At 34.4% G+C, this 27,436-nt stretch overlaps 1 protein-coding gene and 1 long non-coding RNA gene across 2 annotated transcripts in view; one reads left to right on the top strand and one right to left on the bottom strand.

The window, feature by feature from the left end:
• Positions 1-27,436, bottom strand: part of LOC117340597 (nephrin-like) — a 48,117-nt gene that overhangs the window by 3,743 nt on the left and 16,938 nt on the right. The window contains exons 7-10 of the mRNA XM_033902361.1: positions 8,067-8,083; positions 6,997-7,032; positions 4,821-5,030; positions 3,819-3,851 (exon numbers count right to left, since the gene is read on the bottom strand). Coding sequence (XP_033758252.1) covers positions 3,819-3,851; positions 4,821-5,030; positions 6,997-7,032; positions 8,067-8,083 — 296 coding nt within the window. The remainder of the gene's footprint in view (positions 1-3,818; positions 3,852-4,820; positions 5,031-6,996; positions 7,033-8,066; positions 8,084-27,436) is intronic.
• On the top strand, positions 13,606-19,064 carry LOC117340317. The gene is made up of 2 exons (XR_004535433.1): positions 13,606-13,796; positions 18,949-19,064. It is a non-coding gene; the product is annotated as an uncharacterized LOC117340317 (long non-coding RNA).

Here is a 27,436-nt window from a genome sequence, read left to right as displayed (position 1 = left end):
CTGAGCTTATTCCAAAAATTCCAGTAGCTGGAAGGGTAAGACGACACCGTTTCAACACCCATTCAAGGTTGTTCAGGAAATTGGACTTGCTGTCAGAAAAGCGGCAAGTGGTTGAGGAAGCAGTCAAGGAAATACAGTCTTTTCTGCTTGAAGGCTATAATTGAGGAAAAGCAACGAGAGTAATGTGGTCTCACTTGTGCCCTGAACATTTTCAACGTTTAACGGCAAAATGTATGGAGGATATGCACCTTCGAAAAGGCATATGCCTGGATGTCATTCTCATATTTGCATAACCTTTCGAACAACTTGTCGATAGGTTTGAGGCTTACATTCCAGACTCTTACAACATGGTTTAAAATTGAAACCATCTAAATGTGAGTTTTTTACAAATCATGTGTTATCCCGGCTATAGGTTGGTCTGAAAGGTCAACGAAAAAATGAAATTTGGAAATATGATATCTTTCTGGTAGTTCAGCAACCATATAGTGATATTTCTGTATGATATCAAGGGTGCACTTGAAACTGGAAAGAGGAATAAACTTTTCAGTGTAAATGCAACTTATCTACTATCATATGGGAGGAACCAGAAACCACATCGCCATCTTCTGCCTAAAAACTAAAAAATCGGTTTCTCTCGGATGTATCTCCATGGATTAAACACCCCAACTGACAACAACCAGATCAGTTTTTAGAGTCAATGGCCACCATTAGGTGAATCTTGCCTAGCGAGGTTGTCCTTATGCAGGAATCTGTTTGATCAATTGAAGGAAACTTAATATATTACTCGTGCGAGCAAACAGAAGATTCTGTCCATGAGCAAGACACCATTATATATACATCTGTCCCGGAGAGAATGATCACAGTATGTTACTTCGATAGTTTGTCCGAGATCAAAAACAGAGCCTGGACAGATTGATGTGTTCAGCAGTAGGACTCATAATTTCCCTGCATATCGATAACATCAACAACATCGTCGTCGTCCTATTTCACTACTATTGTGTTGATTTATGTTACTCAGACAGGCACGGGAATTATAATCTCTGTATAATTGAAGGAGCTATATCTCCAGAATTAATACTTATAACCATGATATCAGTTATGCTGTTCGATTTCGAACGGCAATGGCTTGAGAACTGAGCAATACCCATTAAGTTAGAATACTGTCTTGACATATTGTGAAATGTCAATAATCATTATATAAAGGTTGGGGCGTTGCTAGGTTTAATAAACAGGTGTGATTACAATACCTTCCACGCACATCGTAAATAAATGCCTCACGGACTTTCACTAGTCATATTTAGTATTCAATGTGTAATGTAATATACACGTGTGTCTTGTGACATGCCACATGCCTTCTGTGCCTTCATCGTTCTAAGGAGCTTTACTTTTGCAAACAGCATTGTTATCTCATCGAGAACGAGTTATTTCTAGGCTTGTGTAGAGTATATAACCGCAACTGTGTCGTCCCTTCTTGGGTATAGAAATGTTCTCTTTAGCTCGCAGGAGCAAAAGGTTAGTAAGCCAGTGGTTCGATCTCGAGCTGACAAATTACGATTGCTGTTATTAAAATTATCCTCTATTTAAAAAAAATGATATTGTTTAAACAAAAATATATTTGTACTACTGTATTTTAAATTCTGCATAAGTTGTGTGATGTTTTGTGTGTGTACCACCTGGTAAACTATATTTGTTAAAAGAGTTGCAGTTCTAAAACTAGAGTTGCTGTTATTCAGGCATATTCATGATCTTCAGCATTTTATTTACTTTCAATTATAATTTTATCAGATAATATTCATTATGATTTTGATAGTCCTTTATCAATCCGTATTCATTTATATGTGTTCAATCAAAGAAATATTAGTATTTAGAAGCATGGAATCAGCTGACACAACAGGCAATATCAATATAAAAAAATAGCAATTCTCAAAATAGACAAAATGAAAGCGAAATACGAATGGAAACTAGAGATACAATGGTAACGCTAGTGTAGAGGGATAATAAAGAATGGAGTGTAGTAAGGGGCGATAACTGTTATCGTTCCTTGCGGAGCGTAATGAAAGTATGGGCTAATTCGCCCATTTTGCCGACTATTGTAGCGATTTGAGGGTGGAAAAAATGGCACATACAATCTTTATGGTTTTTTGAACCATTGTCAAACTCGACTCGATCTAGGTCTGGATGTGTGTGGTATCCCTGTAGAAATTGTTATTTATGAGATATTTTTGGTCAAACATGCCAAAATCGTCATTTTGACCGGTAGCTTCTGTTTAACCGGTCCTTAAAAATCAGCGTTTAAATCCAAAAATATGAAGCTCCAAACATAGCAAGTAGAGATATTTCTGAAGAAAAGGGTAGTTTTTCTATATCTTTCAAAGAACGGCCACAATAGGGTTTTGAAAAAGGGTCGTATTTTTCGAGAGATTACGGATGAATGTGTGGAATGTAGTGTGGTGAGGGACGGTAATTGAAAAACGACTCTATACATTTTGATAAAACTTCCCACACTTGTAAAACTCGGTGTGATCTAGTCCTGGCATGTCCCGTATATCTGTGAATAATGTAATTATGGAGATGTTTTGAGTACAAACACACCAAAATCGATACTTTGACTGCTGGTTTCTGCACATACTTTATTGATTTTAAAGACATGAACAACACATTAGAAGTCCTGATTTTGACATCATATGATATGTATGACATTTTTTTTATCTTTGATGGTATATGTCACTATTTATCGATTAGAATACCGCGAGTACATCTGTTACTAAGATGAACTTAGGTTTGTTTGTTTGCTTGTTTTATCACCACGTGTATACATTGCAACCAGGATCGTTTTGAGGCGGGGTCTCCTTATAGTAGTGGGTGACTACCTCACTGAACAACACACAAGAGGCCCTCGTATGCTTGGATATATGCCAATTGATGTCTCATAATCAATTAATGTGTCATATTCCAGAAACCTGAAGAATTGTGAAAATTATAACAGTGGTAACCCCCAAACTTTCAATTTCCTCGCGCCAGTATTAATATCTAAACGTAATTGAGAGTTTTAAATGTCGCGCGAATAAATTAGGTGCAAGTGAGGAAATTAAGTGCAAGAGAAGGTAATAATGCTAAAAGGAACGGAAATAAAGGTTTTGGGGGTTACCAGTGTTATAAGATAACCAATACTTTATTAATTTCCCCACTTACAAAAACTTGACACAAGTGTTCTTCAAGGTCATGGGGTGTGCAACTGACCCTTTATTTTCCGATCGGTCAACAAAGATGACCGCCACAGACTTACTTGCCTCTGACTGGTGAAAATTAAGATATTGTTTGATTTCGATTACAATTGGTATATGGTATATAGGGGTATTAGGGGACTGCAAATTCCATTGCACGGGTATCATTGCCATATCAAGGCTTCTGAATGGTCGAAGTTTAGATATTGTATTTGGATGCAAAATGGTAAATAAGGGAATTCGAATTCAACCACATAGAATTCGTTGCCATAGCACCCACATGGAGGAATTCAATTGGTCAAATTTTAGATGCAAATTCAACCTCACGGGTTCTCTTGCCATAGAACCATGCTGAGGCTTCTAATTGGTCGAAATATTGACATTGAACGAGTTTGATGTAAACCAGGACTCGTGCATGGAACCTCTGAACTCAAGACGGACATTTCTATATCATCTTCAGCATTTATTTTTATCTGTCTTTCGTGCTCAAGCAGAGTTATCGTCCCTCACTACACTTCATTCTTTCTGTGACACTCCTTTAGGTGTCACCCCACTAGTAAGGAAGAATAAGTAGATGATTAATGCTACACATACCTTTTGTTTTCTTTCCTCCCTTCTTGCGTTTATCTATTAAATACACATACAACAAAATAATACATGCTAGGTTACTTCTATACTTTTGTTCAAACTTATCTCTAAACACTTACTATCATCCAGAAGTTAAGCATAGATCTATTTTGTTTGGCATACAGTTTACCAATATAAACAAACTGTTGTAGAACCGCATTGCTCGTCTCTGAAATGTTTCTCAATAAATAATCAAAATATGTAAATTTGTATTGTTTTGCATATTGGATAAATAAGAGTTATATTGTGTACTTGACAGAATATATTTGTGATACTCAACCCTAATTGACATAATTCATGAATAGATGAAGAATATCTGATATCTTCAAAACTGCAAAAAATGTCCAAAACATGTCATACAGTAGGTTTGCTCTCCGGAAATTCCTTTGTTTGACTCCGGGAGTGAATAGCCAAACCCCACAGGGACCCTAATGTAAATTATCTGTACCCTGGTACATTTATAACGTGGCGTGTAAATGAGTTTCAAAACTTGAACCAACAACCTAAAGTTTTTGACTAAGTCCAAAACATCTCAAAAAAGAAGTTCGACTAAGGAGAGGACAGTATAACCCACAGGGAAAATGAAATATCACTACCCTAGTATAATTATAAAGTGATATGTTAATGCATTTCAACACTTGCACCAAAAACATAAAGTTTTTGTTTAAGTTCAAAATACGTCAAAAAGCAGTTTTTTCGCAAAAAATATTTAAGTTCGACTCTAGGAGAGGATAGTATAACCTCATAGGGAGCTTAAACTCAAATATCAGCACCTAAGTACAATTACAAAGTGATATTTTAATAATACTATTCAGCGCTTGCACCAAATACTTAAAGTTGGAAAACCAACGCCGACGCCGGGGTGACAACATTAGCTCTCTCTCCTCTTCGAAGAGACGAGCTAAAAAGGAATGCAAGTGTGGTAATAACGACTATTAATTTTTATCAAAAAGGAAAATGAATATTCACCTTTTCCACCTTTTCCAGCAGGTTTTACTACTTCTGCGTATACATCATTTGTTGGTTTTGAGGTTTCTTTTTTTGTTTTGTCAACTACAGCATATTCAGCATCTGGTGATACAGGCTTTGATTTCGATTTCTTTTGAACTACAGCATACTCTGATGAGGTTCCTGGTTGTGGATCCGATGTCTCGTACAAAATGTTAGCCTTGAGCCCATCTTGATATATTTTAGGAGCATATCGATTAATTACACACAGACTCATATCTATATAAATATATATTACATATATAAATACATATATATATATAACATAGTAATACAACTGACGAAGGAAGACAACTTCATGACTCGTGCCCTGACCGGGCCTCGAACTCACAATCTACGGCACCCACTCGCCTAGCCAGAAATACCCGCAGCGTATACCACTGTGCCACATTGGCGTGTTTTAGGTCAGGACACGAGTCATAAAGTTGTCTTCATTCGTTAGTTGTATTACTGTTTTTTATCAAATGATTAGAGCACAATGTATCATATGTACTTTCTGCACTATGGACAAACAGTACTAGAAATACAATCAGATAGAGCAAGCGCAATCTATATGGAAGTTGAAAAACATTTTTATTTTTTTATTTTTACCATCTGTATATCTTCGTTTTCTAATCAATCATACAAAATGTTATAGGCCTTCGGGGAATTAATTATCAACCGAAGGGATCGATTTCATAAGCATAACGATATTTTTCGTTATTAACCTACTAAATTTGTGTAACTGTTCCATGTTCCATATATATATGTCATCGTTTGTAATTTAATTATGTCTTGATAAAGGGTCGGACTGCTTAGTAAATTCTACAATTTGCTTACCTTTACTGTCGTTGGCACTACTTGTCCGTATTGTCGTTTTTACTACATGATCAATTATATAATATATATATATATATATATATAATTGCTTGGTCATGTAGTAATAACGACAATACGGACAAGGCAATCTGTCCCTTTATTAAATATATTTACACCACAATACGTTGTGTTATTCCAAGCTCAGGCCATTGTGCTGACTGTTGAATATATATGTTATATTCCAGTAGCAGAATTTAAACTTAGAACTGCAACTGATATTAACGCCATCAATAAGCAATATGCATACGCGAAATTAGACTTGGCCACTACGTTCTCTTTGAAAAGTCACAAAAGATTTTCGCTAAAGCCCGTGTTTTTCGTAACTTTAAAAAATAACTTGAGTGCAATAAATTCCAGATCCAACGATCACTCGTTGTGTAACTTCTGTATATGTATGCAGAAATGCATGTTTGGATGCATTATCCACTACCTGAATACAATTAAGTAAATTTAATATGTTATTCTTCCAACAATCCATAGAATGGAACACACTGGGGTCACCATAGTAAATTTGCGTATTTCTTCGCATTGATGAGTATATAAATTCATTTCAATTATTTATGATTATATATGTCACTGACAGGAGAAATAGTATCAATTATTTCGAAACAGACTCTTAGGCCAACTCTACGGTATGTTTGCAGAAAAATTGAAACTTCCAAGTCGGGCATTATACATGATAAGTGTGATATCAAATTATGCGCCGTTTAATTTCTTGGTCAAATATCCAAAATTTCTGACGCTATCCCTGATTGGTAGAATCCTATCTAGAGGCAATTCACGTTCTGTTTTATTTAACAAGAAGAAAATGGAGGATACCTGGCATGACAACACATCAGGGTTTAAGGCAAAATGGCCACCAAATTCGGGGTTATCATGGATCAATATGTACTTCAGTTTCTTTGGTGTAGTCAGGTGCTTCGAAAACAATTACGATGCCTGTTTTGTGCGAAAACAAAAACTACTGCCATTACCTGGCCGCTGATAGGTAAATAAATTATTGTCCAATTATGACGATATTGTATATGTAGTTAAATCATAGGGTCGCAGTAACATCTGTTACATTTCCTGATTTTTAACGATTTAGATATTGTCCGATTTTAGCGAAAATTGATGAATTGTGGTATGACACGGCAAACATGATGTTGTAAAAATGGGACTTGTTGAATGGTCGGGGCGATTTCTATTTGTGTTTGTGTTTTTATTCTTGAAGAATACTATTCTATATATCTACCACCATTTTATAAGTTTCAGCGAAAAATGTTTATAAACCACTTACCAGATGACTCATACAAGATGTTACGTTTCAGTCCGTCTGAAATACAGATTTTGTTTTGATTATTCAATGAATTGCCATAATATGATTTAGCAAAATTAAGCACTTACAAGTACTTCTTAATATTAATGATCATGTTCCCAGTATCATCCAACAGGTTAGACTTTGTTGGACGATACATTTGTAATTTTTAGTAGTTATTAACATATAATTTGTATCTTTCTTCTTCTCGAAGGCAATGTTTTGATTTATCAAGTAATAAACCAAAATAATATTACATAGAATCGCTGATTTGTCGTCATGTGACATGATAATATTTCAATTTAGAAGAACTTACAATAAACAAGCATACTGAACACTGCTAAAGGAATACTTATGATAATAATACAAGAAATGGTAATCTTAATTCTTTTAATTAGGTTAGATAAAACTGATCTTTTCTAAACATAGTAACCATGAATTTGACCAGTCAACACTTTTTTTTGTCTAAGATATTTGTAATTGTGTAACGTTTTATTAAAATGCTCCAAGGGATGAAGTCGCTAGACCGTTGACAATGATATTCCGAAACAAACAAAAACAAAAACAAAAAAACGGTGACCTTGATCCAACAAATCTTAGCTATCATAGTCTTTTGTAATTTGGTGAAATTTGATCCAAATTCCTCAAGGAATGAAGCTGCTAGAATGCTGACAAATCTTGGTGTAACAATTATAGTATCCCTTCTCTTTTTCACCAGTAGGTGATTAAACGTAAGCATGAATGTTATAAAATTTGTTGAAAAATTATATATATATTTATACCGAAAGACTTGTAATGTTGGAATTGCACTTCAATGAGACGTTACAACAGAGATATTTGCTAAAGGCAAATGGATAGGTCTTATAGGTTTATGCTATCTTCTTATACAACAACATATATGTCAATACTACAAGACCAAATATTATAACACCAGATATTAGAAAAATACTAATTAAAATATACCTAATGCAGCAATTTAATTAATGATCTTACAAAACACATTTTAGTGATATTTCATAGAAATCCATCTGGATAAATAAATATTGTATTACCTGAACTACCACCAGGACTGAAACAAGACAAACATAATTGAGTAAAGCAGACTTATAATGTATATTATAGGAGTCGATATTCATTATTTACTTAAAATTAAAGGGTATTTGAATTAATCTTCTTTCGTTCAATGTATTTTATATCGGTAACCACTGGCTGTGTAGACTGTAGTAAAGACAAAAGAGCAACAAATATGAATGTTTTGCGTATTATAACACAAATGACGAGGAATTTGTTGACCAGTACCTCGATCCGGCCACTGTGAAACGCTATGGGGATTGGTTTTACAATATCTTGCAGAGAACCCAACCCCCTCAGTAAAGTGAAGTAATCAATGTGTAAATACATGTGCCAGTTTTAGCAAAATATACTAGATTACCAGTATTTCGTGTTATTATGATGACGATATTAAGGTTTACTACATATGCTTGATGGGTAGATAGGTTTAGGTGTGTCTGGGTGGTTAAACAATTTAAAGCTCTGTATAAGTTGTGAAAAAGTACGTGAAACAGCAACTTTATTATTGTTTAGCAATTCATAATTTCACAAAACTATGAATGGAACCATGAACATACTTTGTGTTTCAGGAGCAGAAATTACCTAAGATTTCTTGTAGTGTCAGCTTGTATAAATATTGATACTGTTGCTTTGTTTCTTCATTGTAGCTAGCAGATGCTGCTGTAGTGAACAGCCTAAACATCACTCTAACCATATACTGTAGTAATATATTATGCTGTGTATTGGTACGAGGTTGGAGAGTGTGTGTACGTAAGTATATTTGAGTAATGTGTTTGTTTTTTTGTTACAGATCTTTGTACTGCATATTAATAAAACTTTTGAAACGGAAGAACCCCGATTACCTATCTATATAGCAACCCCGTACGACAATGGCGTCCAACGCAGTTTTTCTCATAAGCCCCAAGCCTAAAACCGATCCTGCCAAATGGATTTGGAGAGAAGAGCAGCAGTTAGCCTTTGATACGATCAAAGAAAAACTTGTTGAACCACCAGTTTTAAGTTATTCTAACTACTCCCTCCCGTTTGAGTTACACACTGATGCATATAAGGATTGGCAATTTACCGGCTTGTCCGGTGTAGCATGTACTTTGCAAGTACCGTGAGAGTTGCAAGCGCGCATGTGCAATACAAATTGTCATTTCCGTCGTTACAAGTTATCAGATCGTCATAGAAGTAAAAGATAATAAGCAAACATTCGAAAACACCATAATTAACATCTAGGAATCACACTCTTATGTTAAATAGATCGTAAAAAACCGCTGATACTACGTTAACATCAGTAACATCAGTAAACTGTGTCAGTTGTAGTTGGCGTATAACTCGTTTGCATATCAAAATGAAAACAAAGATTCAACGTAGAAAATATAGAATGGTCGGAAAAGCAGATGTACTAAAATCAAAGGTAAGTGTGGCAGAAATGTACCAAATTCAATTTTAAACTTTTGTTTCTTTTGACCGATATCAATCTTCAGCATCTACTGGCAGTCACAGGTAGACTACAAGTGTTTGAAATTCCGCTTGTGGACCAATTTACAGATTAAGTACATGCAGATCGAGTGTAACATTGTTGAGAACAGAACTTGACTGAGATGAATGAATGCCAGGCATTGGTCAGGTAGCTCTAATGGTTGGACGCCCGTCTATAAATCGGAGGTCGCAGGTCTGAGTCCTGGTATCGATGTTGCATTTGTCATCTCATGTTACATAATTTGGGCCCAACTATCAATCAAAGTTGTCGTAGGTCTTGTGTACGTCCTCGGGGTTGAAGACTTTGTTGAAGAGGGGCGAAGTTAGCAGAGCTGGACGTAATTAATTTCCTAATGAAATGTGTAAATGTCAGAAAAATGGATTGATGAAGGTTTGGCACTCATGATAAACTAGCAATTCTGGTATAAACATTATCAGTAAGTACTATAAAACTTGGGTAAAGAAACGAATCATTGGTTATTTAAATTAAAATCAGTTGCCGTCATACAGCTCATACAGTACAAAATACAAATATTTCATTATTGTCAACAGTTGTGGAATCCGTCAGTTATTAATATATAATGTGTCTACCCAGTACTTCAATTTCAACAATCTCATAATGGTATGGTTGGCAAAGGCGCAGTGTCATTTTCCAGTATTTACAATATACATATAGTTAAGCGAAGTTTTATTTAAAAAAAAAAACAAGACAACATTCCATTATTCAATGAGCAATATCCATCTAAACATTCCATATAATCATATATTTTGTGTATCTAATACGATATATCGTAAAATAAGTAACCCTGGTGAATATAATGCCAGGCTGTAGATAATTTCTCCGTGATAAATTAACGTTATATTTTTTAATGCTTCCACAACGGATCAGACTAGGAACCTCGGCATGACTTGATAGTTTTATTGCAGTGTATTTTGGGAAAGTCCAATCGACCGAATTGGAAATAGTTTACATGTAGATTATATTGCAAATTTTCATAGATAATTTGCTAATAACTGTTTCATGTGTATCACGCTTACTAGATTTTTATAATGCAATGTAACTTCTAGCTGTATATATCATTGCACACACCAATTTTGGCCATTGACCGTCTTTTTATCTGATCAACTGTTTTGTGTTAATCATTTGCAATTTTCTTTTTTTCTGCGCTTTTCGGAAGTTTTAATCTATTGACATAATTGGGAATTTCTAATTTCTTTTTTGGGGGGAGGGGGATAAGGCTAATCACATTGGGAATATTACTATATGATCATTACATACATTGTACTCCCTTTCCAGGAAAGACCTTATCCTTGAGTTTTCATCAGCCATAGAGATGGTTTTGAATGTTATGCTTTTCAATGTTACCGCGTCCATACATGGGAACCATGACAGAGAGCTATGGATCAAACGCAGGACCTCTGGCTTACTATATGTAACTAATTAAATTAAACCAATTTAGCTTATATATACTTTTCTGATTATGGTACGCTTGTACCATGTAAAACATTATCTTGTAATAAGCCTTGCTGGCCAACACAAGCATTGACTTGAAGTATAGCCAAAGAAAGCTAATGGCAGGTCAATCAAATGGTGTCTGTAAGTATTTTCATTGAACTAGTAATAATTTGATTGTGTTTAAAGAAACCAAGTCCTTCGGGGTGGGGTAGACAATAGGCCTATTGTAACATTAGGATTGTTTTTATTCCTTGATGTCCAGCAATGCTATATATGGCAATGGTTTCAAAATCAAGAAACTACTGGCAAGTCCTTAGATGTGGAAAAAGGCACCAGGGCCTATTTTTTATAAGGATTATGTTGATCTCTTGATGACCTACAATGCTATATATGATTATGGGTTGGGAATCGCAACGGTTTCAAAGATATAACCAAGAAACTAAACCTCCAGGGGTGGACTAGACCTCAGGGACTATTTTCAAGACTTTAAGCTTTAAAAATAATCTTTAAGAGGTTGGTGACATACAATATTTATAAACAGCACACAAACTTTCTAATAGAAATTTATTTGGGATATTCATTTTAGACTTTATTCAAATCAACTTTAGTAGTACCAGATGATTTGATTAAATTCCTAGAAACAAATTATCTACATGTACAATGTATATTATTATGTATATAGTTTTAGTTTTTAGTCTTAATTGACCTCGTATTTTTAGAAAAGTTTTCAGAAACCTTCCTTGGCCGCAGGTTAACCTTGACATTGTATGCTTACTGTGCGAGATAGGGCTTTCATATTTAACATACATGTCCTTGTGCCCAAACATTCCTATTGCATGGTACTGCATCAACAGACCTACTGACCTTGATCGTGACCTTAGACCCTTGTTTAAAAAAAAATATTCTGAATTTCAGCGCACTCGGAGAGCTTTATGCTGTCTTCTGACAACTCTTGTTTTACACATTTCAATACCATTAACTGAGTGGCAATGCCTAAATGCAAAACTCTACATTATGGTTCACCATGACATCAGCGAATCAGATCAACTATATCAGAGATAGTGTAAACCATTTCCTGAACACCATTAAACAAATTGAACACATGAAAATAGCAATTTGCCATTTTCCCCTCTATAACCATGTACGTGATTCAAGCCCCCTTGTTCTCTTAGGGTTGTCTGAGACAGACCCAGTTGCCCTACAATAATGTTGTTGTCTTTTGTCTATCAATGTGCACTGTCCATATGTAAACAGTTTACACTTTCTCTGCCTTTCAAAAAAAAACCTTTATCAATTTCAAGGAAATTGACCCGAATTTTAGAAAGACTTACTTTATCTTATCAAATAAATGTTTTATGTATTGAAAAAATTGGTCATTATATATTATCTTGTTTAATCATTTTCTATGCAAACATTTCCTCTACATTCCATTAAATTCAACTCTACACCAATGGTCGGGGACTTTAATCAGCTATTGTAAATACATATGTTCATAGCATGGTAAATTAACTGGTAGAAAAATGAGACAACGATTATTAGCTACTGGTTCACGCTGGAGGAGATTGATCCATAATGCAACCATTCCTCTAGTCTAGAAAGGCAATACCTTCCAATACACCATACAGGTATAGTGTTTTATACACTTAGGACATTATCATGGCCGACTATTAATTCCTTTCAAATAATTACATTGATTTTTATTATTATCATTATTTTACAACCTAATAAAAATAGTTTTATTGTTATATCTTTTTGTGAGTGGTCAGGTGGGGTAGAGGCAGCCTGTTTGATAAATAAAGAATGAAGTGTATAGTGAGGGGCGATAACTCATTAGAGTTATCGTTCCTTACGGAACGTAATGATAATACGAGCTAATTCGCCTATTTTGCCGGATATAATAGCGATTTGAGGACAGAAAAATTGACAAATACAATTCGGTTGATACTTTGAGCCATTGTACAACTCGGCTCGATCTAGGTCTGGGTGTATCTGGTATCCCTGTGGAAAATCGTTTTTGTGAGATATTTTGGGTCAAACATGCCAAAATCGACATTTTGACCGAGAGGTTCTGTTTAAATCGCCCTCAAAATTCAGAAAAAAATCCACAGATATATACAACGGTCATACTAAGAGATAAATGTTTCCTGAAGAAAACAGTCTGTTTAGTTTTTCGATATCTTTAGCAGAACGGACACAATATTGTTTTGAAAATGGCCTATTTTTTCGACCTTCTCAGTATTTTTCCACTCGACTGGGGTAATTTCCTATAAATACGCTGCCTGTTTTGATGACGCAAGGCCAGGTGTTTCCTTTCCGTTTAGCACGGTTGAACAGATGGACCGGAACGGCATACATAGTTATAAGCATTAAAATCATTACAGATCAACTGGTTTTATATTTGTTTTGCGCGAGTCATCTTGATGATGTCTTTTAAAGCCTGCAGTAACATCAACAGGTCCGTAAAAATTGCCGTATGAAGTTTATACGGAATAGAAATTATAAACGCACTTGGTTTGGTCGTCTTGTCCGCATAAATAAAGGAAAACTATAGAATAACGCCATCCTGAACTCATCGGGTATTATCACTGAACAATCGGAACACCTCGCCTCCGTCTGCGAACGTAGGCTCGGAGGTAAGTGTATGAATACACATGAAAATGATGGGTCCAGGTGATTCGCCGGACGATGACCAAATTACCGCGAACTATAGCTGTCGATAGGGTAAACAACATGGCTGCACCCAGTCTATTCCATGCGGTTTTTAAGTATTTCACTGTATATGTGAAGAGTAAGCGTTATATAAATGTTATTGACATGTTTTTCATTTTAGTTTTGTGTTATATTTATGATCCAACCGTATTTGTAAAGATTACAGAACTACTGTGTGTGTACCGGTACATATAACATCTACAGCCAGGTTATTGTTTTTATTAGATCCATTATTTTTTTATCGACAGCGATGCATTCCTTATATCAACAAAATTATCCCAAAAAAGTCCTATTGTCTGCCAAATGTCATAAATGTTAGTTAACTCACCCAGAATACACATTAATAATAGCTAGACTGATTTAATTCGGGTAGATGCTTGAGTCAAAAAAATAAGTGTCATGAGTATGATTATCATAAGAATGAAATAAAATCTTAAACATTAGACATTACATCATTGAGTCATCAAATACCGTATTTGAAATGCATTTTATATATGATTTTAAATTTTACATTAATTCACAGGTAGCAACCTTGATTCTGAAACCTATATACATATATAACTCTATAAAAAAATACCTTTTAGTGAAGTGGATGTTTTAAAAATAATATTACAGAAATTTTCCCGAACCCATGCACTTGTGTATAATTTCAGTGGTGTTTTATCATGTAATGGTATATTCTTTCTGAAAAGTACTACTGGCAAAAGCCATCAATGTTTAAATTAATACAGTTATTAAGTGTCAATAATACCAAAGAATTGTGTAACCTGGGTAAATTCATATTCGAAGCAAATAAGATTCGATCTTTACATATGTAACCCGTTCTCCACAATGTATTGCATTGCTGTTTCATTGTCATTTTCATGTATTGTGTATTTGTATTATGTACTTATGGGCCACAAGGCCTACGGTCAATAAAGAAATTGAAAATTGAAATTGAGTTACAATTTCTATGGTGTATTGTCAATTCTCATTTTTTTCCTGGCAGTTTTTATGTTTGATTTGTTCATGGCACTTGTATGTTTCTGTAGAGCTTGATATGAAATCTGTTGGCAATTAACAACTGTTGTGATTGGTAAGTTGAACCATTTACTTTGAAGATTGTGATTAATTCCTTTCAAATAATTACATTGATTTTTATTATTATCATTATTTTACAACCTAATAAAAATAGTTTTATTGTTATATCTTTTTGTGAGTGGTCAGGTGGGGTAGAGGCAGCCTGTTTGATTTTATTGTTATATCTTTTTGTGAGTGGTCAGGTGGGGTAGAGGCAGCCTGTTTGATAAATAAAGAATGAAGTGTATAGTGAGGGGCGATAACTCATTAGAGTTATCGTTCCTTACGGAACGTAATGATAATACGAGCTAATTCGCCTATTTTGCCGGATATAATAGCGATTTGAGGACAGAAAAATTGACAAATACAATTCGGTTGATACTTTGAGCCATTGTACAACTCGGCTCGATCTAGGTCTGGGTGTATCTGGTATCCCTGTGGAAAATCGTTTTTGTGAGATATTTTGGGTCAAACATGCCAAAATCGACATTTTGACCGAGAGGTTCTGTTTAAATCGCCCTCAAAATTCAGAAAAAAAATCCACAGATATATACAACGGTCATACTAAGAGATAAATGTTTCCTGAAGAAAACAGTCTGTTTAGTTTTTCGATATCTTTAGCAGAACGGACACAATATTGTTTTGAAAATTGCCTATTTTTTCGACCTTCTCAGTATTTTTCCACTCGACTGGGGTAATTTCCTATAAATACGCTGCCTGTTTTGATGACGCAAGGCCAGGTGTTTCCTTTCCGTTTAGCACGGTTGAACAGATGGACCGGAACGGCATACATAGTTATAAGCATTAAAATCATTACAGATCAACTGGTTTTATATTTGTTTTGCGCGAGTCATCTTGATGATGTCTTTTAAAGCCTGCAGTAACATCAACAGGTCCGTAAAAATTGCCGTATGAAGTTTATACGGAATAGAAATTATAAACGCACTTGGTTTGGTCGTCTTGTCCGCATAAATAAAGGAAAACTATAGAATAACGCCATCCTGAACTCATCGGGTATTATCACTGAACAATCGGAACACCTCGCCTCCGTCTGCGAACGTAGGCTCGGAGGTAAGTGTATGAATACACATGAAAATGATGGGTCCAGGTGATTCGCCGGACGATGACCAAATTACCGCGAACTATAGCTGTCGATAGGGTAAACAACATGGCTGCGCCCAGTCTATTCCATGCGGTTTTTAAGTATTTCACTGTATATGTGAAGAGTAAGCGTTATATAAATGTTATTGACATGTTTTTCATTTTAGTTTTGTGTTATATTTATGATCCAACCGTATTTGTAAAGATTACAGAACTACTGTGTGTGTACCGGTACATATAACATCTACAGCCAGGTTATTGTTTTTATTAGATCCATTATTTTTTTATCGACAGCGATGCATTCCTTATATCAACAAAATTATCCCAAAAAAGTCCTATTGTCTGCCAAATGTCATAAATGTTAGTTAACTCACCCAGAATACACATTAATAATAGCTAGACTGATTTAATTCGGGTAGATGCTTGAGTCAAAAAAATAAGTGTCATGAGTATGATTATCATAAGAATGAAATAAAATCTTAAACATTAGACATTACATCATTGAGTCATCAAATACCGTATTTGAAATGCATTTTATATATGATTTTAAATTTTACATTAATTCACAGGTAGCAACCTTGATTCTGAAACCTATATACATATATAACTCTATAAAAAAATACCTTTTAGTGAAGTGGATGTTTTAAAAATAATATTACAGAAATTTTCCCGAACCCATGCACTTGTGTATAATTTCAGTGGTGTTTTATCATGTAATGGTATATTCTTTCTGAAAAGTACTACTGGCAAAAGCCATCAATGTTTAAATTAATACAGTTATTAAGTGTCAATAATACCAAAGAATTGTGTAACCTGGGTAAATTCATATTCGAAGCAAATAAGATTCGATCTTTACATATGTAACCCGTTCTCCACAATGTATTGCATTGCTGTTTCATTGTCATTTTCATGTATTGTGTATTTGTATTATGTACTTATGGGCCACAAGGCCTACGGTCAATAAAGAAATTGAAAATTGAAATTGAGTTACAATTTCTATGGTGTATTGTCAATTCTCATTTTTTTCCTGGCAGTTTTTATGTTTGATTTGTTCATGGCACTTGTATGTTTCTGTAGAGCTTGATATGAAATCTGTTGGCAATTAACAACTGTTGTGATTGGTAAGTTGAACCATTTACTTTGAAGATTGTGAGGTTATCTAAGAGATTCAACAATAATAGCTTGGATCTAATTTGTACTTTTCACTCATTAGTCAATATGCTTGGGTGTAGTGAGGGGCGATAACTCTGGTGGAACAGGAAAGATGGATAAAAATAAATTCCTTTCCTTTAACATTAATACCTTGCACTTAATTTCCTCATTTTCACTTACTAATAATACCACACATGCACTTCATTCACTCGTGCAACATTTAAATCCTCAATTATGTTTAAAAATTAACACTGGCACGAGGAAATTGAAAAGTTTGGGGTTACCAGTGTGATTGTTCTCACAGTTTTCTGGAATATGACACTTTAATTGATTATGAGACATCAATTGACATCTATCCAAGCATATGTTCAGGGTCTCCTGTGTGTTATTCAGTGAGGTAGTCACCCACTACTACAAGGAGACCCAGCCTCAAAATGATCCTGCATGACTGAACCATATGTGTGGTGATGAAACTAGCAAACAAACCAACCTAAGTTCAACTTAGGAACAAATGCACTTGCAGTACATGTATTCTAATGGATGAAAGTGACATGCCATTTAATTTATCAAGCAAAGTTTTTAATTGAATAAGACATCAGCTGACCAGAGATTTATTACTTGTACATGTATATACAAGTGTAATTTATTCTTTTTTTTTCATTTTCATGTACAAGATATATCAACACAACTGTTGTCAAATTATAATGTATCATCTCACTCTCAAATGTACAACCAACAATCTCATCATCATCATCATCATCATCATGTGAATGTACTATCCTGATATATACTGTTAGATACCTGATTGTTACATCCTCACCCTCATCATCAGCCTCTTTAACACTGTTTTTCATTACAAGCTGAATATTGACATAAAAACAACATGTCATTGCATATTCATCAAAATACCCATCAGAATTTTTTTTTTACCATGCATATATGGCATACATATATTGAACTTCCAATCCAATCACCAAACAAAAATGGAAGGGGGGGGGGGGGGGGGGGGGGGGGAGGGCATTCACATATGAACTAATGAATTGCCTATTTTATATCAAAATGGTATTCCTAATTTATTAATTATGATAAATATTTCACTTTATTGTCAAGATGGACAGGAAAGTGTGAAAGAGAGAAGAAGTTAGGAAAGATAGTGGAAAAAAAGACAAAAAAATACTAGTATGTTTGGCTTTGTCAAGGGCTGGGAGTAAGTACAAAGGGTGCTTCTGGTGAAGTGTAAAAATGATATCAATAATAGTTGTAATAGTAATAGTTTAATCATACTTGGCAATTCAAACCAAATACCCAACTTATGAATTAACTACTGTAACTTTTTTTACCATTTACTCCATTGTACTTCAAACTTTTCGTTAACAGTCACTCCTACCAGAAGCAATAGATTGTTGAACTTTATAATAAATGTCCTTTTTTGTGTTGATTAAAGAGTTTATAGGTATTGAGTTGTGAAAACACCTCATTTGGTATAGATACTGCTCAATAATAATGATAATTTCATTATCAATCCTATTTATAGGTGAATAATTAACAGAAATCTTTAAGTACAGTAAGTGTAGTTTGGAACAATCTTCTAATTCAATTTAATTTTAATTAAAAAGTAAATAAGACTAGAATTCAACTTCTTCAGAATATATTTCGCTTGGATTGTGGAGTGAAATAAAAAGGTGATTAAACTGTGATATCATCAGTGATTTAATTACATATGATATCTGTCAACAACAGTTAATGACCTTCTACTCCAGGTTTTAATGAATTATTTAAGTTTATTTTTTTAACAAAATTCCGTCTTGGTTCAGCTGACCAGAGATAATTATCACTGTGTCAACAGTCAATGTCACTGTTAAAATGTCAAGTCACTTTTAGCTGGTGTTTTTTTTACACTGGTACACATTTTGTTTTAGCTGTAGCATGAAGCAACAAAAGTTGACTTGTCAATGTTCCGGTTTTCATAAAGGGCTATTCCAAGCTTTCCTTCACCGGCCTAGGAGGCAATTTTCCATCACATCAATATTTTTTCTGGTATGTACAGTGTATATGGATGTAATCATATAGAAAAATCAAATCCGTGAACTTTAAACAAAAAGAAACACAACAAGATAAGAAAAAACACATTTCTGGAGACATATATGTGGAGACATGCATGATAGAAGAAAAGTTGGAGAACCGGATAATGATTTTACCATTAGTAAACTTTATCCTCTATCATAATATATTAATAGAATCATACCAAATTGATATGCTTCAGGGTTAACTATGTATTTTTATACCTCATAAACATAAACATATTTTATTTCACCATTCTTTAACGGGTTTTGTATTATTTGAAATAATGTTCTTATAGGAATTTTATTTGCTTTTTGGAAAAAAAAACTCCATGTTAACCACTTTCCTAAAGAAAACATCCTGGTTCAATTGCCTTTGTGGATGACACATGGTTGTGTTCTGTATAATGCTGATGAAAATAATATAATAGTATATACATATATATATAATATTTGCAAAGATTTGTTAATATTGAAAAAAAAATAGACTTTATCAAAGTGCAGGTATGATCATTATACCCTGTATATAATGTATGAGTGCATAATCCAGCTGTGGGAGAACAGTACAGATATTCTGGGTCTGGTGTAATATAAATCAGACTATAATCCAGCTGTGGGAGAACAGCACAGATATTCTGGGTCTGGTATAATATAAATCAGACTATAATCCAGCTTTGGAGGAACAGTACAGATATTCTGGGTTTGGTGTAATATGAATCAGACTAGACCTATATCTGCTGTCACTTCTATTTTTATGATTTTCAAGTTAGAGAAAGGAGAACACATCTTTCATGAAAACTTATCTCGGCCGTGTTTACAAGTTTTCTGTATTTTACTTTTGTCTAGATTTCATATTATAATTTATATGCATTTATAACATAAACATTCCTGCATACATGTAATTAAGATATTGTAGAAGTCTTTTTATGCTTGTGATAATTTGGATGTATATCAATAAGAAATACAATTGTACTTGAAATATCATAATCATAACATTCAAGTATGCTAATTCCTCCAAATTATGAGTCTTAAATTTCAGTGTTTTTACATATAAATATATCTACAAAAATATCATATTTGAAGGTGATCATGATGTTCTGCAAATCTTGCAATTGGTAAAAATGTGGCTGTCATAATGAGATGGCAGGAATGATGATGTTTATAGATATCTTGGCATATACAAATGTATACATTGTATTGTATATTGATGTACATATATATTATATCAGACCTGTCATGACAAATATATAGATATATATCTTAAAAGATAAAAGAATCCAGGGTGAGATCTGTCGAAATCATTTAAGAAAATTAGAGAACTAATATGTATTGAGTAACAGAAATACCCTACTTAACACTCGAACACTCGCTGACAAAACAAAACATTACCATTTGAGACTGTTAGACAAATATTTACTTGGAGGTAAATCAGCGACTTCCTAATGATCGAAATATGAGAAATATAACGACATACTACAATCGTGATGAGGAAAACTTTTGACATCCCATTAACTACCGTTTTCACATGTCGATTTATGATGATCGCTGAATCTCGCCGTTTAATGAAACATGGGCGCCGCCATTTTTTGTGTCATGTGATCGAAAGTAGTCCAAAATGGTTACTACTTTGGTCCGAGTCTAGTTTCGGAGAAAATGACGAGGGGTTCCGATTGATCACTGAAATGATTCCCCGATGAGTTCCGGATGGAATAACACCGGGGACTTCACGCCGCTTACTCGTTCAACTCCAGGCTTTAGCTGCATTCTAAGTGAGTTGTATTACATTTTCCCGTCAGGACCAGGACTTTTTAATATCATGTTATATTAAAAGTGACATTGGAGGTTACAGTTGTTCTATTATGACCATAATTAATGCTTTCCAGGATCAGTATTCATCGTCAACCCAGACCAGCGTTCAATTCTTTTCGATAACAAATTTAAACTCGTACGGAGTCGTAGGCTTCCAGTAGGCCTAGTGTAAATGTTACTTGCTTATTAACGTTTTTGAGACAGGTGACGTTTAAATATGTAATATTTAATTTCTTAACTGTTTGTTTGTTTGATGAAATTACTGTGTCGTTAGTTGATGTTTTGATGTCTTGATCAGCTGATATTTGTTTATGTTGAGGAGCAACGACGTTTCGAGAATAATATCTCGTACATATTAGCTTACGATGACACGAACTTTCAAGGAACTACTGTGTATTTACTTAAGTACACACTAGCAGTATATTGAACAATTCTTTTTCAGTAATAGAAGTTTTTTTTTCAAATTTTTAATGAAATATTTATATTCTAAGTAATGCTTTAAATTTTTAAATTAAAGTCTCTGACCTGCCCTTGGCCTTTATAATTAAGTTTATTGGGATGGTCCCTAGGACAGTGTCAAATTATATCATCTTTTGCATTATTAAATAAATGAAAAAAGTTTTCAAATATATTTAAACCCTTCACTTTTATGCACCAAAGAAAACTGTTATGCACCAAAGAAAACAATATGCAAGAAAGCAGTTCTGATAAATTTAAGCTAAAATATTGTCAATTATTATGTTGCATTAAGTAAAATTATGTTGCTTTGGGCAGAGACTTGTATATATATATATATATATATGTTAGATGTCTCTGCTTTGGGTGTGTAGGAAGATGTCATGTATTTTTTTATCTTTTGAAATTAAATTAATTTCAACTTATTACAAAATAGGTATGAGATGGAAAATTATTTGCCAAGATCAAAGAGCTACCAGGTTTTAGCTATCACAATTAAATTTTACAAAATAGTTCCCTTTGGAATTTATTGAATTAGTAAATTTTCAGATATCTATAAGTTGCTTTATTATCAATTCCACATCAACATATTTCAGCTCTTTGCTTACATGTGCCAAAGAAAACCAAGTGCGAGAAACCTGTTCTGACAAATTTTACTAAAATTATGTCAATTGTTATATCACATTGAGTTAATTAACTAATTTATCTTTTGAATTTTTAATCTGTTTCAACTTATTACACCGTATTATGGGAAACTACTTGTCAAAATTAAAGAATTACCAATATTTTATTATCACTATTTTTACAAAATAGTTTTTCTCCAAAATTTCATCTGCACACAGGTTGCAATAAGTAAATTTTGAAATGTCATATTTCAACCTTTCGCTTACATACAATCGTCATTTTGACTAAGAGTTTCTGTTTAAACCGCCCTCAAAATTCGAAAAAAAAATCCAGAAACATATACAATGCACATATAAGTAGATAAATGTTTCCTGGAGAAAATCGTCTGTTTAGTTTTTCGATATCTTTATCAGTACGGTCACAATATTGTTTTGAAAATGCCCTATTTTTTCGACCTTCTCAGTATTTTTCCACTCGACAGGGGTATTTTGCTACAGCAGACGATCGCATGTTTTGATGACGTAACGCCCAACCTGAACTCGTCACGAAAGTGTGTTGTGAAAGCGCCGGTTGATTGAAGTGCTCGGTGAGCTGGGTTCAGTTGTATTTTACTGTCACTGCCAGTTTATATTGCTATTTTTCAATATCAAAGGCAATGCTCCAGAATATAGATGCTTTGTCATGATCATTGTATGTCGCTTTTCACAAACATGCATTGCATGCGAAAAATCAACCCGGCGTTCAGAATGTCAAGCAAATTCCCGAAGCCTCGTAGGCCTAACGCTGACGGTAAGTAAACTTGTTTGTTAACGTTGATGTAAACAGACGACGCTAAATATGCACGAAGAATAGTTCCTGTTTATTTGATATTTACTGTAGTGATAGGCCTGCTGTGTGTCCGAATTTTATTGATTGATATTTCGATAGTCTGTGTATTTGTTTGTGACTAGCTTCGACTCTGTGATTGTTTACGTCTAAAAATAACAACGGGAATCTCCAGATTGAGGTGACAAATGTACACGGAACCGTGTTCTCTCGGACACTATCTCGTGAACGAACACCCACACAAGACTACTACTTTGCAACTTCTCTGATATATGAATTACGTTGTGAAAGGAGAAATGAAATAAATTTTAATTTTTACCGATCATATTCTGACATAGACTTACTAGAGTCCCGCGGTTCAATGGACATTATAAAAATCATTACAAGCATATGTAGAACGCGGGCGACTTAAATATGGCTAAGATTTCATTTAATTTTGTAGAACTATTTAAATTGAACCACCTACACTGCGAGCTGGAAACTTCCTCACTACACTACAGCAGGCCTACATCATATGATAGACAAAGATATTGTCAATTATTATGATTGCATTAACTGATTAAGTTAAATTTAGTTAATTTTGGGTGGGAAAACATGTTATGTACAGTAGCTTTTTTAATATCTTGACTGAAAGTTCATTGCAACTTATTAGAAAAGGCATTATAAAAAATTATTTGACAATATCAGTGTTACCAGAATTCAGCTCTCACAATTTTGCAAAATATTCTTCGAAATGTCACCTGCACACACAAAAATGAGTGGATTTTCAAATATCTTTGCCTCAAATACCATACCAACATATTTAAACCTTTCGCTCGCATACACCGAAGAAAACAATGTGCGAGAAAGCTGTTCTGACAAATTTATGCTAAAATATTGTCAATTATTATGTCGAATTAAGTTAAATTAAGTTAATTTTGGTGTGAAAACATGTTATGTTATTTTTTTTGTAATATTTTGATTTAAAATTCATTTCAACCTATTATAAATGGTATTATAGAAAATTATTTGACAAAATCAGAGTAACCAGAATTCAACCATTACAATTTTACAAAATTGTCTTCGAAATGTCATCTGCACACAGGAAAATTATTGGATTTTCAAATATCTTTGCCTCAAATACCATACCAACATATTTAAACCTTTCGCTCGCATGCACCGAGGAAAACAATGTGCAAGAAATCTGTTCTGACAAATTGATGCTAAAATATTGTCAATTACTATATGTCGCATTAAGTTAAATTAAAGTAATTTTGGGTGTGGAATCATGTCATGTAATTTTTTGGTAATATTTTGATTTAAAACTCATTTCAACTTATTACAAAAGGTATTATAGAAAATTATCTGACAAAATCAGAGTTACTAGAATTCAACTATCACAATTTTACAAAATAGTCTTCAAAATGTCATCTGAACACAGGTAGAAATTAGTGAATTTTCAAATATCTTTGCCTCAAATACCATACCAACATATTTAAACCTTTCGCTCGCATGCACCGAAGAAAACAATGTGCGAGAAATCTGCTCTGACAAATTTATGCTAAAATATTGTGAATTATTATGTTGCATTAAGTTAAACTCATTACTCTGGGTATGGAAACATGTATTGTAATGTGTTTTTTTTTCTCTTTTGAATTAAAATCAATTTCAACTTAATGCAAAAGGTATTATAGAATATTACTTGACAAAATAAAAGAATTACCAATATTTATTTATCAATATTTTACAAAATATTCTTCAAAATGTCCGGTAAACACGGGTAAATATGAGTAAATACAGGTAAACATGAGTAAATTTTCGAATATTTTTACCTCTAATACCATACCAACATATTTCAACTTTTTGCTTACATGTGAAAACAATATGCTCTTGATGGCATAAAAGAGGTAGTCACCAACTACTACATGGAGACCCCACCTCAAAATGACCCTGGCTGTTCACGGGGTGATATTCCCAGCAAACAACAAAACAAACATAGTTAAGAGTAAGACATGTCATTTATTTTCAGTGCTATTTTTGTTGTGTCCTGGATGGCATGCGACAGGCCTCCTGCATATTGTTCAGTGATGTAGTCACCAACTACTACAAAATGACACTGATCATGACTTTGAACTTCAGGGAAATTCTCAAAATAACATCTTATTGAAATAATTCAGGCAAAAAGAAAACCAAACAATTTTCCTTTTCTCATTTGTATTTTTGTTCCACTGGCAAACACCAAAAATTGGGATTTTCCTCACGCAAGTATGAATTATTAACTTTTCCTCCAAGATTGAAATTGGCGTGAGCTAATTCCTGTAAAATCATGAAAATTTACATCTGATTGAGTTAATCCTTATATTGTGAGGAAATTGATTTAATCCCTATATTGTGAGGAAATTGAGTTAATCCCTATATTGTGAGGAAATTGTTCCAAATTAAGATATTGTCCTGTTTTAATGATTTTTATACGCCCGACCCGACGTACATTATAATGTTATCATGTTGGCGGGTGGGCGGGCACATATGGTGTCCGGACCATAACTCTCGACCCAGGCTCTCCATACTTGACAGAAATACACATCTTAATGAGCCGGAGTGTCGCATACCAAAATCATGCCCCTTACCCCCCGCCCCGTATTTGTGGAGTTATTCCCCTTTGAGGATTTTACTTGTCCGGACCATAACACCAATACTACTCGACCCAGGCTCTCCATACTTGACACAAATATACATCTTGATGACTCGGAGTGTGGCATACCAAAATCATACCCCTTTCCTCCATATTTGCGGAGTTATTCCCCTTTGATGATTTTACTTGTCCGGACCATAACTCCAATACTACTTTACCCAGGCTCTCCATACTTGACACAAATATACCTCTTGATGACTCGGAGTGTCGCATACCAAAATCATGCCCCCTTTCCCCCGTATTTGCGGAGTTATTCCCCTTTGATGATTTTACTTGTCCGGACCATAACTCCAATACTACTTTACCCAGGCTCTCCATACTTGACACAAATATACCTCTTGATGACTCGGAGTGTCGCATACCAAAATCATGCCCCCTTTCCCCCATATTTGCGGAGTTATTCCCCTTTGATGATTTTACTTGTCTGGACCATAACTCCAATACTACTTTACCCAGGCTAAATATTGCGCGGGCGTATGTTACGGCCCTCCAACGGGCCCTTGTTTATTTGTATGTACATCATGGGAAATCAGTCACTTTCGTAACCTGATTTTCTCTTTTTAACAAAATCGCCGCCATCAACTGAGCTCTGCTTGGTTCCAATTTAGATATTGTCCGATTTTGATGAAATTTGATATGTAGGAACATCATTGAACACCGGTCGCTCTCGTAGCCTCACTTTCACATTTAAACAAAACGGTCGCCAATTCCTGGCCTCTGATTGGTCAATATGTAGATAATGTTCAATTTCAATTAGATTTGATATATGGGGGTATTAAGGGGACTGCAAATTCAACTTGATTGGTTTTGTTGCCTTTACGAACAAGTCTTTTTATTGGTCGAAACTTAGATATTGAGCGATTTTGACAAAACATGCTCACACAGAGTTATCGCCCCTTACTACACTTCATTCCATCTGTGACATCCTTCAGGTGTCACCCTCTAGTAAAGAATGAAGTGTAGTAAGGGACGATAACTCGTTATCGTTCCTTACGGAACGTAATGATAGTATGAGCTAATTCGCGATTTTTGCCGGCTATTGTAGCGATTTGGGTGTGGAAAAAATGACACATACAATTTTGATAGGGTTTTGAACCATTGTAAAACTCGGCTCGATCTAGGTCTGGATGTATCTGGTATCCCTGTGGAAATTCGTATTTATGAGATATTTTGGGTCAAACATGCCAAAATCGTCACTTTGACCGGTAGCTTCTGTTTAACCGGTCCTTAAAAATCAGCGATTCAATCCAAAAATTTGAAACTCCAAACGTAACAAGAAGAGATAGTTCTGAAGAAAAGCGTATCTTTAGTTTTTCTATATCTTTCATAGAACGGCCACAATAGGGTTTTGAAAAAGGGTCGTATTTTATCGAGCGGTGGCGGATGTTACGTCACCAGTCACCTAAATATCCAATCAGTAGGCCCGGATGCATTCACCTTCCTATTAAATCTTCTGCCCAAACGGGAAAAACTCACAATCTATTTTTGATTTTGTTCTATGGTCCCTAGAAGCCCTGATTTTGACATCATAATGATATGCATGACATTTGTTTTTATCTTTGATCGTATATGTAATTATTTATCGATTAGAATACCGCGAGTACATCTGTTACTAAGATGAACTTAGGGTTGATTGTTTGGTTGTTTTATCACCATGTGTATATATTGCAATGAGGATCGTTTTGAGGCTGGGTCTCCTTATAGTAGTGGGTGACTGCCTCACTGAACAACAACACACGAGAGACCCTAACGTATGCTTGCATAGATGCCAATCGATGTCTCATAATCAATTAATGTGTCATATTCCAGAAAACTGAAGAATTATGAAAATTATTACAGTGGTAACCCCCAAACCTTCAATTTCCTCTCGCCAGTATTAATATTTAAACGTATTTGAGAGTTTTAAATGTCGCGCGAATAAATTAAGTGCAGGTGAGAAAATTAAGTGAAAGTGAGGAAATT

Source organism: Pecten maximus, chromosome 13 (assembly GCF_902652985.1).
Source record: "Pecten maximus chromosome 13, xPecMax1.1, whole genome shotgun sequence".
NCBI lineage: Eukaryota > Metazoa > Mollusca > Bivalvia > Pectinida > Pectinidae > Pecten > Pecten maximus.
Note: the sequence above shows the minus strand (reverse complement) of the source record. Positions and strands in the feature narration are given on the sequence as shown.